The sequence below is a fragment of the Oncorhynchus mykiss genome, chromosome 1 (assembly GCF_013265735.2).
Source record: "Oncorhynchus mykiss isolate Arlee chromosome 1, USDA_OmykA_1.1, whole genome shotgun sequence".
Classification (NCBI taxonomy): domain Eukaryota; kingdom Metazoa; phylum Chordata; class Actinopteri; order Salmoniformes; family Salmonidae; genus Oncorhynchus; species Oncorhynchus mykiss.
The window spans coordinates 72,304,909-72,326,301 of record NC_048565.1 but is presented as its reverse complement, the minus strand read 5'-3'; the positions used below and the strand labels follow the sequence as shown (position 1 = coordinate 72,326,301).

Here is a 21,393-nt window from a genome sequence, read left to right as displayed (position 1 = left end):
ACACATTTTTTGTCCATTAAAATAACATAAAATTGATCAGAAATACAGTGTAGATATTGTTAATGTTGTAAATGACTATTGTAGCTGGAAATTGCTGATTGTTTTATGGAATATCTGCATAGCTGTACAGAGGCCCATTATCAGCAACCATCACTCCTGTTTTCCAATGGCACGTTGTGTTAGCTAATCCAAGTTCATAATTTTAAAAGGCTAATTGATCATTAGAAAAACTTTTTGCAATTATGTTAGCACAGATGAAAACTGTTGTCCTGATTAAAGAAGCAATAAAACGGTCCTTCTTTAGACTAGTTGGGTATCTGGTGCATCAGCATTTGTGGGTTTGATTACAGGCTCAAAATGGCCAGAAACAAATAACTTTCATCTGAAACTCATCAGTCTATTCTTGCTCTGAGAAATGGAATACCATGCGAGAAATTGCCAAGAAACTGAATATCTCGTACACTGTGTACTACTCCCTTCACAGAACAGAGCGAACTGGCCCTAACCAGAATAGAAAGAAGAGTGGGAGGCCCCGGTGCACAACTGAGCAAGAGGACAAGTACATTAGTGTCTAGTTTGAACAACAACTGGCAGCTTCATTAAATAGTACCAGCAAAACACCAGTCTCAACATTAACAGTGAAGAGGCGACTCCGGGATGTTGGCTTTCTAGCCAGATTTGCAAAGAAAAAGCCATATCTTAGACTGGCCAATAACAATAAAAGATTAAGATGGGCAAAAGAACACAGCCACTGCACAGAGTAACTCTGCCTAGAAGGCCAGCATCCCGGAGTCGCCTCTTCACATTTGACGTTGAGACTGGTATTTTGCTGGTACTATTTAATGAAGCTGCCAGTTGAGGACTTGTGAGACATGTTTCCAGTTTGCGCTGTTCTGTGTGGGGTGGAATACCACATATTTATGTATAGATCCAGTTTGTATATTATGGTACACATAAATAAAAAGTTGTTACATTAACTTTTGTCTGTGTTTTCTATAGATTCTACACCTCAATGGTATAGTTAGGCTGTTAACCTGAAGGGTGTCCTGGTGAAAAGCTGTAATAAATGGGTCCATGAAGTTCTCACTCCTCCCCTTTGTTAGCCTCCTCCCTTTCTATTACTCAGCTGATGCAAGACACTGGAAACTGTGAGTCAGACTGAAACACCACTTTTATGAAAGGGAGATCACTTGATTCCTCACGTAGAGAGAATGTACACAAAAGCATGTGACACCCAGAAATGGTGCAATGCAACTCATCATAGAGGCAACCACGACTGGACAGAGGTCAAAGATAACAAAACAGACATTAAGATTGAACCTCAGTATTAAGATCTTATTGAAATTGTCATTCCAGTGTTACATTGTTAAATTATATTGTTAAATCCACAAAATGAAAGTAGTTATATTCTGTTAGTTCCCAGATCATTGTCATACGTTTAGGGCCTCCTTGTAGCTCTCACACCAGCCTAACTCTGCCATGACCTGGAAGTAAACCCAACATGAGGTTTCCACTTATCTTCTCTTTTGTTTGAAACTATAAGGAAAATAATCTGATATGGAATAGTTAAAAAAATACCACTTCAGTACGAGCATGTGTTCAACCGCTGTGGAGATAGTCACACTACAGCCCAGTTTCTGCAAAATAGGCCTCTGTTTCTACTGATTACACTGACTCATTAGTTTATTCACAAGGTGGGCCAAATGTCTGTTGGCTGACCTTTTAATATTATCACAGCAAAAGCCCAATAGCACATGAGGCATTTTGCATGTTTGCCTTCTCTTAGATTTGCATTGGTAAAACTAAGCAAACAATTTCCTTGAACACAAATACTGTATCTAAGCTGAATGCGCATTAAACTGAGTGCCTGAACTTTGCATTCGCTCGTCATGTGTGATGCTACCATCTAGTGGCAAAAACACATTTCACATGGTTGATAAAAAAGACCCACAACACAAGCACTATTTTCAATGTTTAATGGAAACATGATCACAGAAATATACAAGCTTCTCGAGACAACATATCCCTTGAAAGAGGACCTCCAGGAAAGTATGGCTTTACCAATATATGTAGAACTATCATAAAATATGTTAATTTTCTATAGGTAAAAATATTTATTCTGTACAATTGCCATTACAATTAAACAGCATCTCACCATACAATCGCATAAATTGTTTTGGCAGTGAGTTTAGAATATTGTTGGTCAGTTTAAATAGCATCAGCAAAAGTAACCAGTCCAGCACAGTGGATTCTCTACCTCCTTTCATGGTCCGTCTCTTCTTTTCCTCCACTTTGTCCTCAGCTCCTCTTGAAGAAGGAGTCCAGCGTACCAGTACTACCACCTTGGGAGCGGGGCCGTTTAGGCTGAGGTGTTGACTGGCCCCTGGCCCGCGTCTTCCCCCGGGACAACTGAAGGGCGCCTGCCCTGAGAGGGGGGCGGGAGGCAGTTGAAACAGAGGAGAGAGAGGAGGAATGAAGAGAGGTGTTGGTGGTTGTGCTTGTAGAGGAGAAAGAGTTCTGTAGGTCCAAGGCAAAGTGGTAATCATTATGTTCAGGCATATCCCAGGCCAGCACGTCCTGGCCACAGCACTCACAGGTCAGCAGGTCCTCTTTGGCCACACTGGCCAGGCACTGAGGCGGGTCAGAAGGGGGATCATAGGGCAAGTCTGACCCCACAGACTGTTTTTCCTCTGATAGAGTACAAGTTCCCTCCCCAGACCCCAGAGATTGGTCCTCTGCTTGGTTAGAACTAGTGAGTTGAGTGTGTTTAGTGTGTTTCCCTTTTACGTTCGCAGTCTGCTCGTCACATATTTCAGCTTCCGGAGCTGTGTAACTTCCTGCTATTTCACACCCAACTGTGTCTGTTAAAAGTTGGACACTCCCTATTGTATCATATCCTACTGTGGAACATCTTGTTCTGCCTGTTGCGAGACTGTCGCTGTGTGAGGCTGCGGTTACGGGCTGCTGGTTTCTCCCAAGTGTCTTCCTCTGAAAGAAGGAAGTGATGCCAGTATGGGGGCTGGCTGATGAACTGACAACAGAAGAAGAGTGACAAGACGTACTAGAGACAGTTGAGGTTGTTGTTTCATTCTCAGACACACTCCCCTCTAAAACAGAGAAAGACACAGGAAAAGAGGAAGGCGGGACAAAGGTTCCATAGCCCCTATCATTATCTTCTTCCTCTCCCTCTTCCTCCTTATTCTGTTTCTCTGCAGATCTTTGGAAGAAGGACTGGATGGCGCCGGGTCTCTTGGGGGTGGAGTCCTTCTTTGAACCAGAGCAAGACTGAGTGGAGGCCTGGGTGGAAGTGACATCACTGGACAGGAAGCTGGCGATTCCTCCGGCCCCGGCAGAGGGTGAATCACTAAATTTACTGGCCGAAATGTGGAGCAGGGTGAGGGGAGGAGTCCTGGATAGAAAGAGACAGAAAGAGAAAGTGAGACGCATACATTCGAAAACAGACAGCCATGGGAAATCAACGTCTCTGAAGATTAAGATTTCAGGGTGGCTATAGTTGTGTTCCAAATAATGGTGTTATATTTGTCATGCTCTCTAGAGTTGGTTGCATATATAGTTAATGTTACGGCAGACTTAATTTGTGCAACTTGCCATGCTGCCTGATGGTTCCCTGCTGTGTTGAGACTCTTGAGGATTGCGAAGCTATCCGAGGAGATCTTGGTGGCGTCGTAGCGTGCCAACGAGCAGCACCGAGAGAAACTGCTGAGCCTTTTATCACCCAACTGCCTTACACCCACAGTCAACTGCTTAGCCACACGACCATTCTACACAGAGGGAGAGAGAATGAGTGACAGAAATGGAATGGAGAGGAGTGACAGGCATGCAGGTGGGGAGGTACAGTTGAAGTCGGAAGTTTACATACACTTAGGTTGGAGTCATTAAAACTCGTTTGTCAACCTCTCCACAAATGTATTGTTAACAAACTATAGTTTTGGAAAGTCGGTTAGGACATCTACTTTGTGCATGCCAAGTAATTTTTCCAACAATTGGTAACAGACAGATTATTTAACTTATAATTCACTGCATCACTATTCCAGTGGGTCAGAAGTTTACATACACTAAGTTGACTGTGCCTTTAAGCAGCTTGGAAAATTACAGAAAGTCATGTCATGGCTTTAGAAGCTTCTGATAGGCTAATTTACATTTGAGTAAATTGGAAGTGTACCTGTGGATGTATTACTAGGTTTACCTTCAAACTCAGTGCCTCTTTGCTTGACATCATGGGAAAATCTACAGAAATCAGCCAAGACCTCAGAAAAACAAATGTATAACTCCACATGTCTGGTTCATCATTGGGAGCAATTTCCAAACGTCTGAAGGTACCACGTTCATCTGTACTAACAATAGTATGCAAGTATAAACACCATGGGACCACACAGCCATCATACCGCTCAGGAAGGAGACGCGTTCTGTCCCCTAGAGATGAACGTACTTTGGGATTAAAAGTGCAAATCAATCCCTGAACAACAGCAAAGGACCTTGTGACGATGCTGGAGGAAACAGGTACAAAAGTATCTATATCCACAGTAAAACGAGTCCTATATCGACATAACCTGAAAGGCCGCTCAGCAAGGAAGAAGCCACTGCTCCAAAAATGCCATAAAAAAGCCAGATTATGGTTTGCAACTGCACATGTGGACAAAGATCATACTTTTTGGAGAAATGTCCTCTGGTCTGATGAAACAAAAATAGTACTGTTTGGCCATAATGACCAACGTTATGTTTGGAGGAAAAAGGGGGAGGCCTGCAAGCCGAAGAACACCATTCCAAACGTGAAGCACGGAGGTGGCAGCAACATGTTGTGGGGGTGCTTTGCAGCAGGAGGGACTGGTGCACTTCACAAAATAGATGGCTTCATGAGGAAGGAAAATGATGTGGATATATTGAAGCAACATCTCAAGACATCAGTCAGAAAGTTAAAGCTCGGTCGCAAATGGGTCTTCCAAATGGACAATGACCCCAAGCATACTTCCAAAGTTGTGGCAAAATGGCTTAAGGACAACAAAGTCAATGAATTGGAGTGGCCATCACAAAGCCCTGACCTCAATCCTGTAGAAAATATGTGTGCAGAACTGAAAAAGCATGCGTGAGCAAGGAGGCCTACAAACCTGACTCAGCTACATGAGCTCTATCAGGAGGAATGGGCCAAAATTCACCCAACTTATTGTGGGAAGCTTGTGGAAGGCTACCCAAAACATTTGACCCAAGTTAAACAATTTGAAGGCAATGATACCAAATACTAATTGAGTGTATGTAAACTTCTGACCCACTGGGAATGTGATGAAAGAAATAAAAGCGGAAATAAATCACTCTGTCTACTATTATTCTGACATTTCATATTATTAAAATAAAAGTGGTGATCCTAACTGACCTAAGACAGGGCATTTTTACTACTAAATGCCAGGAATTGTGAAAAACTGAGTTTAATTGTATTTGGCTAAGGTGTATGTAAACTTTCAACTGTAGATTATCCTTCCGTCCCTCAGTCTCATGAGAGTGTAACCAGACAGGGAGGGATGAGACAAACAGAGGATGGTGAGATGAAGTCCCTCACCAGCTCTCTGTCCTTGGTCAGTCTCTCCTCCAGCTCCAGAGCCAGCTGATAGAGCCAGTGCTGCACCTGCAGAGATAAGACAAGAGTATTTTATTCAGACATCAACAGACATAGAAGGAACAGAGCTCAAGAGGAATCAAAATGGGAGATTGGTGCATCTCAATAGATTATGGCCAGAGGCAGGCAGAAGAACAGATGGAGAGAGGGCATGAATATAGCCAAGTACCCGCTCTCTGGTAGTGAGAGCTGTCTTCCCAGGGAAGGTCTTGCTGCAGCCGATGGATTTAGGGAGTTGTCTGGGCTTCACTGCGTCAAAGTCAATCCCCCGACACAGGTCATACAGCCACTGGCTGAAGAGAGCAATATTTATTTATATCAATATGGGAACTACAGTGCCTTCGGAAAGTATTCAGACCACTTGACTTTTTACACAGTGTTACATTACAGCCTAATTCTAAAATGGATTAAAAAAAAAACATCCTCAGCAATCTACACACAATACCCCATAATGACAAAGCGAAAACAGGTTTTTAGAATAAAAAGACATCTAATTTATGTAAGTATTCAGACCCTTTGCTATGAAATTGGAACCCTTTGCTCAGGTGCATCCTGTTTCCATTGATCATCCTTGAGATGTTTCTACAATTTGCTTGGAGTCCACCTATGGTCAATTCAATTGATTGGGCATGATTTGGAAAGGCACACATAAGGTCCCACAGTTGACAGTGCATGTTAGAGCAAAAACCAAGCCATGAGGCCAAAGGAATTGTCCGTAGAGCTCCGAGACAGGATTATGCCGAGGCACAGATCTGGGGAAGGGTACCAAAACATTTCTGCAGCATTGAAGGTCCCCAAGAACACAGTGGCCTCCATCATTCTTAAATGGAAGAAGTTTGGAACCACCAAGACTCTTCCTAAAGCTGGCCCCCCAGCCAAACTGAGCAATCGGAAAAAGGGGCTTGGTCAGGGAGGTGACCAAGAACCTGATGGTCACTGACAGAGCTCTAGAGTTATTCTGTGGAGATGGGAGAACCTTCCAGAAGGACAAACATCTCTGCAACACTCCATCAAATCAGGCCGTTATGGTAGAGTGGCCAGATGGAAGCCACTCCTCAGTAAAAGGCACAATAACAGCCTGCTTGGAGTTTGCCAAAAGGCACCTAAAGACTCTCAGACCATTAGAAACAAGATTCTCTGGTCTGATGAAACCAAGATTGAACTCTTTGGCCTGAATGCCAAGCATCACGTCTGGAGGAAACGTGTATAGCAAAGGGTCTGTATACATCCCTACGGTGAAGCATGGTAGTGGCAGCATCATGTGGTGGGGATGTTTTTCAGCGACAGGGAGATGAGTCAGGATCGAGACAAAGATGAACGGAGCAAAGTACAGAGATATCCTTGATGAAAACCTGCTCCAGAGCGCTCAGGTCCTCAGACTCGGGCGAAGGTTCACCTTCCAACAGGACAACAACCCTAAGCAACAACCCCAAGACAACGCAAGAGTGGCTTTGGGACAAGTAACTGAATGTCCTTGATTGGTCCAGCCAGAGCCCGGACTTGAACCTGATTGAACATCTTTGGAGAGACCTGAAAATAGCTGTGCGGCAACAGTCCCAATCCAACCTGACAAAACTTGAGAGACTCTGCAGAGAAGAATACAGAAACTCCCCAAATACAGGTGTGCCAAGCTTGTCGTGTCATACCCAATAATTGATGCTGTAATCACTGCCAAAGGCACTTCTGAAATGGTCCACCCACACAGACAGAGTGGTGAAGAAGGCGCAACAGCGCCTCTTCAACCTCACGAGTCTGAAGAAATTTGGCTTGTCACCGAAAACACTCACAAACCTTTACAGATTCACAAATGAGAGTATCCTGTCGGGCTACATCACAGCCTGGTACGGCAACTGCTCCACCCACAACCGCAAGGCTCTCCAGAGGGTAGTGAGGTCTGCACAACGCATCACCGGGGGCAAACTACCTGCCCTCCAGGACACCTACATCAGCCGATGTCACACTAAGACCAAAAAGATCATCAAGGACAACAACCACCCGCGCCACTGCCTGTTCACCCCGCTATCATGCAGAAGGCGAGTTCAGTACAGATGCATCAAAGCTGGGACCGAGAGAGACTGAAAAACAGCTTCTATCTCAAGGCCATTAGACTGTTAAACAGCCATCACTAATATTGAGTGGCTGCTGCCGACATAGACTCAAATCTCTAGCCACTTTAATCATTAATAATCTTGCCTATGCCGCACGGCCATTGCTCATCCATATATTTATATGTACATATTCTTATTCATCTCTTTCCACTTGTGTGTATAAGGTAATAGTTGTGAAATTGTTAGATTACTTGTTAGATATTACTGCACTGTCGGAACTAGAAGCACAAGCATTTCGCTACACTCACATTAACATCTGCTAACCATGTTCACGTGACCAATAAAATGTGATTTGATTCAACAAAGCATAGAGTAAAGGGTCAGAATACTTATGGAAATATAATGTTTCAGTTTTTTATTTTTTATAAATGAGCAAAAATGTCTAACACTGTTTTTGCTTTGTCATTATGGGGTATTGTGTGTAGATTGATTAATACATTTTAGAATAAGGCTGTATCATAACAAAATGTTGAAAAGTCAAGGGGTCTGAATACTTTCCGAAGGCACTGTACATTAGCCACCACTGGCACCAAATAGTACAACATCTTTAAGAGGATAGTTACTTTTACAACACCAGATTGCAATATTACAATTTTAGCTAATAACTTAAAATTATCCACAGTATTACATAAGTGTGGTTCATTGAGGAAGAGTGGTTTATATACTTCATGATATGAAGAAAGTGTGTGTTGTTTACCCAGTCTTGTCTCCAAAGTGCTGTCCCAGCTGGGCCTGAGAGAAGCGGGTTAGTTCCCCCATGTTCTCTACCTCCAGGGTCTCTGTGATGGACGCCCCCAGCTTACCCCCCAGGTTTCGGCTGGAGAGAGGAACAACAGGAACAACATCAGTCTATCTCTGAGTCTGTAAAGTTGATTCTGTATTCATCTGCATAGTCTGATGGTCCTGTAGTCCAGGAAAGATCGTATTGTATGTTGCGTTTATTGACGGATATGTGTAATTGTGTCAATTCTCTTAATTTTCTCTCAGTTACAGCACACGGTTAGTTTTAACTAGCAGTACACTCACATTTTGCCAATGGGAAGTGAGTTGAAGAGCTCTGGAACAGAGCCTAATGGCAGGAGTGTCTGGCGGTTGGGTTTGTTCAGACCACAGGCTAGTTTAGCCAGCACCTGAGGAGACATGATAAATAAACAGACTGGCCTGGAACTGACAGCTGAAAGGACTGGCCAAGTTTCCACCATGTTGCTACGACCAGTTGTGTTCTGCCAGGATTCAGTGATCATGACAGAAAGGACACAAGTAAAGAAAGCTAGTAGAACTTTTGACAGAAAGAGGTAGAACACACTGGTTGTGTTGAGAGGGGAAGAGAGTACTGACCTTGTTGTGGGATATCCCTGCCGAGCAGCGGTAACCTGTGTGCTGCTCCACTGCAGCCCTCATCTCCTCAACGATCACAGCCCCCAGAGCCAACTGCAGCTCTGCACAGCCAGAGCCCCCTGACACAGAGGACAGCCACTGCTGCAGGCCACTGGACCTTCGCTCTTCTGGGGAAAAACATGGAGAGGAGCACCATGTTAACATACCGTTTTACCCACTTCATATGTCTATACTTTATTCTAGTCAAGGCCTATCCTATATAACTACTGTTGTACACCCCTTTTCTATTCATATACTGCCCATAATGTCTATATACACCATCATATACACTGAGTGTACAAAATATTAAGAACACCTTCCTAATATTGAGTTGCAACCCCTTTTGTCCTCAGAACATCCTCAATTGGTCAGGGCATGGACTCGACAAGGAGTCGAAAGCAGGAATGCTGGCCCATGTTGACTCCAAGGCTGGGTGTCCTTTGGGTGGAGGACCATTCTTGATACACACGGGAAACTGTTCAGCATGAAAAACCCAGCAGGGTTGCAGTTCTTGACACAAACCGGTGCACCTGGCCTATACTGCCATACCCCGCTCAAAGGCACTTAAAGATTCTGTGTTGCCAATTAATTCGCTGAAATGGCAAACATACACAATCCATGTCTCAATTGTCTCAAGGCTTAAAACTCCTTTATTAACTTGTCTCCTCCGCTTCACCTACACTGATTGAAGTGGATTTAACAGGTGACCTCACCTGCACACACTCCGACTCCTTCTAGAAGTAAGAGTTATTTTGTACCTCCAGCCAACCGCAATCGCTCTATTGAGACATACTGCAGACTCGTTGAAAAAGATGTTGGGAATCTCTTTTAAGAACAAGTACATATCTTTCCATAATTTACGTAAGGATGAAAAACAAGCGTTGCTTGACTTAGTCTGGTACGTCAGTCCTTACCCGCCCTGCTGATAAGGGTGGGTCGGTAGTAATCATGGATAGGACAGTTTATGTAAATGAGTGTCAGACAACTGCTTGACAACACCTTATCCAAGAAACTCAGAAGTGACCTCACTTCCCAATGTCAGAACACCATCTTTACTGTCCTAGATGGGTTTTTAAGTTCTGGTCTAATCACCAAAAAATAACAACTTTTTGGCTATTCAACTCCCTAAAATTGCCACTTTCTATACTTTGCCAAAATTACACAAGAATGTTACAAAACCTGCTGGGTGCCCTATTGTAGCAGACATTGATACAGTTTACGGCCCCTTTATCAACTTTTTTTTTATCAGACCACTCACAGAACAGCTCCCCTCCTTTGTAAAGGACACCAGCAGTATGATCTCTATCATTGAATCTCTTGATCCTCTCCCTGAGAATACTTTGTAAATGACTTCTGATGTCGAGTCGTTATACACGAATATTCCACACGAGGGCGGTATTGAAGCTATGGAACATTTTCTTCTGCAACGTGACCCTAATGAACAACCTTCCAGTGCATTCATGCAGTATAACATTGGGTGAAATAGTACACACACAACAACTATTTAATGTTTCTAAAGGATTTCTTTATCCAGATGAAGGATACTGCTATGGGATCCCCTAACTATGCTAATTTGTACGTGGGTTACATGGAGAAACAGTCAATTCTCAATCCTCTCAAATGTTTCCTTGCCTAACATTATTATTTGGAAACGGTACATAGATGATATTTTTGTTCAATGGAGGGGTGATGCAAAACAGCTCCAGGCTTTTCTTAACTCTTGTTCTGAGCACCTGAGATTTACTATGCAATCTGAGACACGTCAAATCAGTTTCCTTGATCTTTTGATTTTGTGTGAGGATAATGTAGTATACACGGATTTTTACAGGAAACCTACTGATCGTGACAGTTGATGAAGGCTGATAGCTGTCACCCGCTTCCCTTGAAAAACAATTTGCCCTACAGCCAATTCTGTCGAATCAAAATAACATATGGCTGAGATAAAATTCAAGCAAAGTACTGCAAATACTGCCATTGAGACAATCCAATCCAAAACAAATCAAGACATGATCTCTTTCAAGGACAGTCTCGCAAAAATAATCATTATTGCGTTCTTACTACGCACTATTCAAATTGCTCTGAACAAATTAAAGGAATTGTTCACAAACATTGGCACATTCTAAGATCTGATGACAGTATCGGTAATGTGTTTTCGGACCCTCCCTTGGTAGTATTCTCGTGGGGCAGAAATCTTAGAGATCAATGGGTAAACTCTGATTTACCACCCCAAAATTGCCCCGCACAACATCCATTTGCACCTCTACTGGATGGAAACTACAAGTGTAATGGCTGCACTCAATGCAAAGGCATGTACAAATGTAGATCCTTCAAACTGGGAAACAGATCCCAATTAAAAGGTGTTATTACGTGCTCCACTAAGGCAGTTATTTATCTTATAACTTGTCCTTGTGGTAAACAAATTATGTGGGTAAAATGCAAATTAAAAGTATGAATCCCGGAGCATCGCAGAACCATTTGGTGCAAAAACTCGACGTACCCAGTTGCGGCCAACTTTTTGGAAGCGAACCACTATTTCGTCCCTTCATTATATCGGCATCGAAAACGGTCACCCTCCCTTCCCATCTATGCTTTTTATATGTTGTATTTATATCTGCAAATTAACCAATGAAATCAAGCCACACCCAGCCATGATTGCAGAGACCTGTGTGTCGTTTGACACTATATTTAAGCAATAAGGCCCGAGGGGGTGTGGTATATGGCCAATATAACACGGCTAAGGGCTGTTCTAACGCACGACGCAACGTGGAATGCCTGGATACAGCCCTTAGCCGTGGTATATTGGCCATATAACACAAACCCCCGAGGTGCCTTATTGCTATTATAAACTGGTTACAAATGTAATTTGAACAGTAAAAGTAAATGTTCTGTCATACCCGTGGTATACGGTCTGATATACCACAGCTTTCAGCCAATCAGCATTCAGTGCTCAAACCACCCAGTTAATACAAACTAGTGACCCGCAGTGTCTGTTATTATACCATGATGTCTGTCGAAACGTTGGTTATTAAATTGTTGCATCTGAGCTCCTAGAGTGTGCAGCTCTCCTTTTCTTTTTCAAGTGTTCTACTCTGCTAGCCCGCACCTCGCCTAAACAGGTGTGCGTTTCTTTCACCTCCAAATTGACCTCAATAAAGGTCAATAGTTTTCGCCTGGATTCACCTGGTCTATCTGTCATGGAAAGAGCAGTATTTTGTACACTCAGTGTATATTTATATTCCGAACTCTGACATTGCTCGTTCTAATATTTCTTAATCCCTTTTGTGTGTGTGTGTGTGTGTGTGTGTGTGTGTATGTGTGTGTGTGTATGTGGGGGTGGGTATATGTATCGTTGGGTATTACTGCACTGTTGGAGTTAGGAACATCTGCTAAATATGTATACGCAACCAATAAAATGGAACTGACATGTTTTATTTGAAAGTCTGCACTGACATGGTCTTTCATTAGAAACCCAGGGATGTGGACAGATACAGGATATTTGATTAGAAACCCAGGGATGTGGACAGATACAGGATATCAAGATATCGCATATATAAAATGAGAACACAGCACTAAAAGAGATAGGCCTAAATATTTTCTGAAATGCTAAAACTCAACACTCATTTAGAGTTCTTGGGGTAAACTAACCGCGGTTTAAAACCCACCTTTATCAGTTGTGGTGTCCTGTGCTGCTTCTTCCTGGTCAAGAGGAGCCAGTGGGTAGCCCTGGACGTGGCTGGTCTTCAGGAGCTGAGGGTCTACCTGCAGGTCAGTCATGCTTTTCAATCTCTGCTGTATCGCAGCAGTCAGGTCCATGTAGGCCTCGTCAATACTGGCCCTCTCGAGCACAGCGAAGCGTGACATCACCTCAAACACCTGTACACTCGCCTCCCGGTAACTACACAGGGGGTGACAGTTAGCTGGTTAGCACTGCAGGCTTTCCGAAGGGGTTCCTGGGGATTCACTTAGTCACCGAAGTCATTTAAAATATTGTATAATGGACACGTACTGGGTGAGGTCTGCCTTCCCATGTGACTCTCTGACCCTTGCAACCTGGAGATCTGGGCACAGTTTCTTGGCATCGTCTGCCCACATGTTCCTGGTGACACCATGGGCCCTGGCCTCATAACTCACAGCTATGATACTGGGTAAAGATAAAGTGTGAGAACATGACTTGACTATGATATTCTGAACAGTCCATGCAACAAAAAAACGGTAATGTATGGGAGAGACAAACGTTTTGCAGAGCTGAGAACCAGGCGATGTAGGTATGCATCACAAATCAGGACCAGCCTGAACTAATGTTTAACTCCACTGACTGTCTCCATTACATTATAATGGACACTGAAGTTAAACCTTAGCCAGCCTGACCCATACAACTAAGAAACATGGGGTAAGGGCGAAACACCTACGAGTCACTCCCACTGTCCCATTGCCCCTAGGTCTACATGTTTTTATTCTGGATTGATGTGTGCATGCTAGCTACGCCGCTCTCAATCCCATTGGCCTTGGGAAGGAGACTCTGTGTCGGTGACTCACCCGCCTCCCTTCCATGTCTTGTACTGTGCGACCACACACGGTGTGTTTTTCAGCGCTGGGTTCAGCCTCTGTTCCACTTGCACGTAGAAACAGTCCATATCCACCAACGCCACAACCCTCTCCTTCCCATAATCCATTCCAGAAGAGATACGGAACGACTGGACAGCACTGGAAGTTAAAAACGAATTGTTATGGTAGAATGCATGTTAGCTAGCTAGATAAAGCTACCGACCTACATTGGATATAAGTTAGTTAGTTAGCCTATCTAATAGCTATCTAGATTGCTAAATGTAAAATATGAAACTTGAAACACACAACGTTAAGATATTACTGTAGCTAAATAGCGAAGGAAACAAATTAGATAACGTTACATTACATTAATGCTACATAATGTAACTATGCCGCTCCCCGAATAATCTTCTTCTGTGGGGTTTAATGGCGGTTGGCATCCAATATTATTTGTGCATTACCGCCACCAACTGGACTGGAGCATGAACCCATTATACTTTGTGATGCAAAAATGGAAAAGGGGAAAGGAAAAAAGTACCCTGCCAACTAACCCTACACTCATTAAAACCCACGACTCCATTCCACTATTTTGACCCGATCCTACACCAGGATGACAGCCTGGGAGAACGGGACACTAATCATTCAACACACCCTGTAACTCTTCTGCTGTAAAATTTTGTCATCCCACGTACTGTACTTCTCTGCAGCTGCCACCACAACACCTATTTTCTGTGACTTACGTTCCATTCCTGAAGTAAAGTTGATAACCATGGTAATAAAACACTAAAAAGCCAACCTTACTGAATGAAGCACTTTTAATTTGTAGGCCTATCACTCTGTACTGACAAAAGTCTACTACTCACCAAGAGCCTCTTAGGATCCTTCACCCTTGACCCATCTTCCACTACTTTCTTCATTGCCTCAGAATACAACACTTTCTGTAAAACTCTGACCCTGGCAACCTCAACCTGTCTCTCTCGCACCAGACACTTCTGATCCCCAGCAACATAGGCACCCCTACAGTTAACACATACCACTTCTTTCACCGATACTACACATTCCTTTGTCCCATGCCCTCCTGCACACTTCTCACATCTAGAAATCTCCCTCCTACATACTGCTGCAACCTGTCCATAAGCTTGACACCTAAAACACCGTAGTGGATTCGGCACAAAAGCTCTTATGGGATAACTGATATATACTAAAATGACTTTGTCGTGTAATGACTCAGCATTAAAACTAAAAAAGACAGACAGTGACTATTCTGTTCTACCACCTTCGCCACCGGGTCTGTGTCGCACCATACGTTACAGACACCAGGAATCTTCAACTTCAGTTGATCCACCATCACCCTTACCACTACCCCAGTAAACACTCCTTTCAAAGGTGTTCTATTCTTGACAGCAAAGCAAATAACAGGTCTTGTCCCCATTCATGTGATGCGGAGCGACCACTCCCTCTGGGAGGAAGAAACACAAAAAATATTCACAAGTCCACTTCAGGTTACTTTCAACGATTCAACAGTACCCAACTGGGTCAGCCAAAAAGAAGGGGTCCACTTTCTCCCAAAACGTCTCTCCTACTGGACCAGTCATCTTCATCATGAGCTCCAAGATCTTCACTACTCCTGCAACCTCAGGTAATTCATCCTTATTCTCTTCCAATTCACCTCCAGTGCTACTGGAATACAGCTCATTCTGTTTGTACTTGACCCCAATCTTCCTTGACGCACCGCCTCTCTTGTTGTTGATGTCTGCATCGGATTCAAACTCGTAACCTACTTCCTTCCATCTCTCCAAGCCTGGAAATATACTTCCATTAGAATCCTTATTACTTTCACTGTCAGCCTCCATATTCCTTTTGTCTCCATCCATTTCCACTACTACTTTTCGTTTGAGTCTCTTGAACGCGCCACCTGACTAGCAGACTTCAAAAAGCTCAAGCCACTGCACAGCCGGACGACCCTCGCCGAATCATCTGAATCAACTTGACTTTTGTACGTTATTTCATGGAATGTTATCAAACATAGTTGAAGTCGGAAGTTTACATATACCTAAATCAAATACATTTAAACTCAGTTTTTCACAATTCCTGACATTTAATCCAAGTAAAAAATCCTTCTATCAAAGGAGTAGTGGATGATGGAGTAAGAGCGTCCTTATCTGTCACTCAAGGAAGGTAAGATCCTTATACTGCTAGCATCTATGTTTAGTAAAGCAGAATGAATAGGGTTCAGTAATGTCCCATAAACAGTCCTATGTGTTGAATATGTTGAATTTAATAATATAAAATGTGTTGAATACTTTTCCCGCTGCAGCTGTCTAAATCAATAATAAGTTAATAATAATACCCCCTCCCCCGGTTATCCCACACTGTCTATACTTCACAAAAATGCTTATTTAATTTAAATGTGAACTAAATTATTTTATGATTTATTAGTAATAGTGTCCATATTTTACTGAACAAATATATAAACACAACATGTAAAGTGTTGGTACCATGTTTCATTGGCTGAAATAAAATATCCCAGAAATGTTCCATACAAACAAAAAGCTTATTTCTCTAATTTTAGCACTAATTTGTTTCCATCCCTGTTAGTGAGCATATCTCCCTTGCCAAGATAACCCATCCACCTGACAGGTGTGGCATATCAAGAAGGTGATGAAATAGCATTATCATTACACAGGTGCACCATGTGCTGGGGACAATAACAGGCCACTCTAAAATGTGCACTTTTGTCACAAAACACAATGCCACAGGAGCGTGCAATTGGCAGGCTGACTGCAGGAATGTCCAGCAGAGCTGTTGCCAGAGAATTTAATGTTAATTTCTCTACCATATGCCACCTCCAACGTCATTTTAGAGAATTTGGCAGTACATCCAACTGGCCTCACAACCGCAGACCATGTGTAACCACGCCAGCCAAGGACCTCCACATCTGGCTTCTTCACCTGTGGGATGGTCTGAGACGAGCCACCCGGACAGCTGATGAAACTGTGGGTTTGCCCAACCAAAGAATTTTTGCACAAACTATCAGAAACCGTCTCAGGGAAGCTCATCTGCTTGCTCGTCGTCCTCACCAGGGTCTTGACCTGACTGCAGTTTGGCGTCGTAAACCGACTTCAGTGGGCAAATGCTCACCTTTGATGGCCACTGGCACACTGGAGAATTGTACTCTTCACGGATTAACCCCGGTTTCAACCGTACTGGGCAGATGGCAGACAGCATGTATGGCGTTGTGAGGTTTCTGATGTCAGAGCACCCCATGATGATGGTGGGGTTATGGTATGGGAAGGCATAAACTACAGACAACAGACACAATTGCATTTTAACGATGGCAATTTGAATGCACATAGATACCATGATGAATCTGAGGCCCATTGTCGTACCATTCATCCGCCGCCATCACTTCATGTTTCAGCATGATAATGCACGGTCCCATGTCGCAAGGATCTGAAAATGTCCCAGTTCTTCCATGGCCTGCATACTTACCAGCCATGTCACCCATTGAGCATGTTTGGGATGCTCTGGGTAGACTTGAACGACAGCATGGTCCAGTTCCCGCCAATATCCATCAACTTCGCACAGCCATTGAAGAGGAGTGGGATAACATTCCACAGGCCACAATCAACAGCCTGATCAACTCTATATGACGGAGATGTGTCGTGTTGCATGAGGCAAATGGGGGTCACACCAGATACTGACTGGTTCTGATCCACACCCCTACCTTTTTTTAAAGGTATCTGTGACCAACGTTTGCTTATCTGTATTCCCAGTCATGTGAAATCCATAGATTAGGGCCTAATGAATTTATTTCAATTGACTCATTTCCTTTAATATGAACTGTAACTCAGTCAAATCTTTGCAATTGTTGCAAGCATTATATTTTTGTTCAGTCTATATAGTTTATCTGACACATAACATTTGTATTTTTGTCTCTCAGAGATTTTAGGTATTCCAGGCCTATATGTTGACCAACAACATGTGACTGGAATTGTAGGAGGGAATCTCAATGTTAATTGTTATGGTAATTCTGGAGCTATAAGGTGGTGCAGGCTGGGTGGCTCTTGTGGGGATAGGAGTGTTGGGAATTTAGATGGAGCATCAGTAGAATTAAAATGGATTATTGATGCCATTGGAAGAATAGTCGTAACAGTGACTATGAGTGCATTACAAATGAAGCCCTCAGGCTGGTACTGGTGTGCATTGGGAGACCTACAGATGCCTGTTCATATGACTGTCAATCAACAAACCACAACACAGAATCCCACCATAAGTAAGTATTGAGTGACTATTTACGACGATCCATGCTTTAATCCATGCTTTACTTCCTCATTTAGAAGCTAGTCAAATTCTGAAAGTAGTGTTCTTTTTTAAAAACATTTGTAGCAATGCAAATCCCACAGAAATGTATGCAAACTTACCACACATTTTATGTTAAATTTAAATATTTAGATGGATGAACATTTGATTGATAAAAGGTTTCTATAAATAAATACAAATATGGCATTTACATTTTATTCAATTGGCAAATGTTCTTATCCAGAGCGACTTACAGGAACATTTAGGGTTAAGTGCCGTGCTCAAGGGCTCTTTGAGTGGTTAGAAAATTAATAACTAGATATGGAAATATATTCTGGAGAAGGGAAGTATAGTATAGGGAAGTAAGGAGGTAAGTATAAAGTGTTTAGAAGTAAGAAGTGTCCTCTGCACATCTGCTCTCCAAAAACTGTCTGTCTGACCATTTTCAAAATGTCATGGCAAAACAACATTCTTTAGACAGACTGGAATTGTTGGTTCCGTTTTTCTGTGCTCCGTTTTATTTACTTAACAAATAAGGAACACTCAAAATGTGCACTTATAAATCATAACAATTTTAATCAAAATACAGCTGTAGACAGAAGTCAAAGATCAAACATCACACATACAACTGATGTCTCTCCTGAGTTCTGCCCCATAGGAAAAGTCCCAAGTTATTTTATTAAGCCCGAAGTCCAGCCCTAGTGATGTCACTGCATACGTCATTACCTTCTACTCATCAGACCAAGCCCATGCATACACAGCTATACAAACTTGCAAGAGATACAATAGTTCCAGTGTTTTCTAAGGGTTCAGCAGTAAATGTCCACTCCCCCAAGTTGATTTATAGAGGTATGTCTGAATAGTCTCTTACCTCTTTTACTCTTTTACTTTAGTGCTTTCTCACAGACCCCATGCAATATTTCACACATCTCTCAGGCAGAGACCAGAAAAGACTGTGGAACAATTAAACCTTTATAATGTATATATATTTTGTTCATGTGTAGTCTAGGACCCTATGCATGTAGTGGGGCAGGGGTCTAACCCTCCCCCTTCTATTAATACAACATAATAATAATCAATTATTATAATACATCAAACATTTGGTGCAGCCCCTATCATGACCCCAATTTTACCCCATCATTCCCCCTTCAATCATAATATTATCCTCTGAAATCAAACAGATTTGGCAATCCCCCGGATCCATTTGATCCCAGGGGTGGTCTGCTAAAGGGAGAAACAACTCCTGAGGTTCCTGGAATGGTGGTGGGGTGAGTCTGTCTGTACTCCCATTCCTCCTGAGTCCTAGGAAGAACCACACGAGTTGAATAAACAATGGGATTAAGAGAAACCAGAAAATGCACCAGTCTCACCTTTAGCACAATTTGTATCAGCTTCCACCAACACCATCACTCCAGCATGTTCATGAGCAGTTAGTCATTTTCTTACAAATATAAACAGTAACCAAAATCACCAAACCTCCCACAAGTATAGGAGAAAACAATGAAAACAAAGTCAACATAATTTTCCCCATTACATTTCCAAATTTAACATTAAACCAGTCACCAATTTTGTTAAAAACAGATTTTTCAGATTTAGAGAGAGTTTTACTAAGATCAGCAATCTTATCAATTGTCGCAGTCATGTTCTCAGAGGAGTCAGGGAGGAGTATAACACAATTTTCAGGATCAATAATACCTAGTACATTACAGTGTCCTTCCTTCACCAAAAGATCATCTGAAGCCTCATGGCGTCTAACAACTGCTTTCAGATTTTGGACATCAAATGAGAGTTGGCTAACTCCTCGGCTCGTTAAATTCATATGGGGCTGTAAAGAGTATGTTAAATTGTTTACCCACTTTCCTAGGACAGTCACACCCCAGGAGGGTATGACTGGCATACCAAAAATCTGACCCAGGTGTAGAACATGACCATAGGCTTCTTGATTGTCTGTGATGAGTCGTTTGGCACGCTTCAATTCCCCAGAGTTGGTTTTACCTGTCTCATTGAAAAGATAGGTGACTGGAATTCTTAACATGTACATTTCTGTTCTCCCAAAATAACAACATCCCCCCCATCCAGGAGGTAAAGTGAGATACCTCTTATCACTGCATACCCACATCCATCCAAAAGGTTCTCTCTTGCCTTCCTCTATCCTGGAAATGTTTACACTGGTCACCTGTTGCTGTAAGTCTAACACACTACAATCCCCTTTATGGTATTGTTTCTCCTATCACTATACTCTTCTCTCAGTTGTCCCATATAAACACAACAAGCTCTAGTATCTCCCATATCTTCCGCCTACCAGATGAGGTAAATTTGCTCCCTTCTTGAGACCACCCCAAATCCCCTATTGTTCAACAGTATTTTTAGCCAAGCCCTTTACTATACAGAGAGCAACAGTAAAGCACAGTAGTCCTACCAGAGGTGGAACAATCATGGCAGACAGGAACATCATTACCTTACCCATCACGTGAAAATACACCCTTAAACCAGTGTCCAATTTGGTCAAAGATGGTGTTGTCAGCTTTTCCCAGAGTACAACCTAATTTAGCGAGGTCATTAATAATAGTGTTGTCAGAGGAGTCAGTATGCAACATGACACAGTCATCCGCATCGTCTATTCCAAGGGCCCTGCAGCCAATATGTAATCGAGTGCCATTTCGTCTCTGGTCACTACTGCCTTCAATTTCTGCACATCTAGTGACAACTGAGTAAAACCCTGTACGGTCAAATTAGTAAGGACCTGCATGTAGTATGTCAAATTGTTAATCACCTTACCCTTTACTACAACTCCTGCACCTGGAAAGATTACAGCACGTCCATAAGCCTCATTATTTTGAGCCACTGCTCTTTTAGCTCTGCCATTCGATCTGAAACTAATTTGCAATGAACTGTTCAGCAGCTCAGAAGCAGGTAATGTTGCTGCTGTCAGTTCAGTTTTCCCAAGTTAACAACACCCTTTCCGTCCCATGGGGAGGGAAATGTAGCCCTTACCCCCACAGATCCAGAGATGATCCGGAGGTGTCCCCATGCCTTTGCCTATGTTTGACATACTTACCCTAGTTTTCAGTTGTTGACCATCCAGTACATCAAAATTACTGCTATCTATTTTTAGGCCTGTGTAAGACAGGCAATTAGTTTCCTACATCCACCTGATACAAACAGGGGGAGTTATTGTGTGTTTTAATCCTGTCAACACAACATCTCCTTTATCATTTAGGGGCTTTACACTACCATCAGATACTCTCCCCATTGTACTTTTGGATGTCCTATGCATTTAATCAGCTGGGAAATGTTACCTGGTTGTACGCTAGGAACCTGCTTCCACCTTGGCCATTTAGTCTCAATGGGTCCACCCTCCTTAAATTCTTTAGCTACATTTGAACTATTACCTATTGTCTTATTGGATAATCCTCCTTCCCATACTGCTTC

At 42.7% G+C, this 21,393-nt stretch overlaps 1 protein-coding gene across 2 annotated transcripts; it reads right to left on the bottom strand.

Annotated features, from left to right (window-relative positions):
• Positions 1-1,961: 1,961 nt before the first annotated feature.
• Positions 1,962-14,160, bottom strand: polh (polymerase (DNA directed), eta). 2 transcript variants are annotated; one of them, XM_021611000.2, is made up of 11 exons: positions 14,027-14,160; positions 13,651-13,818; positions 13,121-13,255; positions 12,777-13,009; positions 9,076-9,242; positions 8,764-8,867; positions 8,435-8,554; positions 5,799-5,922; positions 5,573-5,638; positions 3,610-3,782; positions 1,962-3,409 (listed from the first exon to the last, which is right to left on the bottom strand). In XM_021611000.2, the coding sequence occupies exons 2-11, from the start codon at positions 13,785-13,787 to the stop codon at positions 2,299-2,301; spliced, it is 2,370 nt and encodes a 789-aa protein (XP_021466675.2). In that variant the 5' UTR covers positions 13,788-13,818; positions 14,027-14,160; the 3' UTR covers positions 1,962-2,298. The 2 variants fall into 2 exon arrangements, with proteins under 2 accessions (XP_021466675.2, XP_021466683.2); XM_021611008.2 differs by having other exon boundaries at positions 14,022-14,038.
• Between the last annotated feature and the right edge of the window lie 7,233 nt (positions 14,161-21,393).

What these genes read in the sequence shown, in the direction of transcription:
- polh (XM_021611000.2), bottom strand. Translation starts at nt 13,787, where the DNA reads ATGGATTATGGGAAGGAGAGGGTTGTGGCGTTGGTGGATATGGACTGT. An exon ending in GGGAAGGCAGACCTCACCCA is followed by an intron (nt 13,010 to 13,120) that starts GTACGTGTCCAT and finishes CCCCCTGTGTAG; the next exon opens with TTACCGGGAGGCGAGTGTAC. An exon ending in CAGGGATATCCCACAACAAG is followed by an intron (nt 8,868 to 9,075) that starts GTCAGTACTCTC and finishes ATGTCTCCTCAG; the next exon opens with GTGCTGGCTAAACTAGCCTG.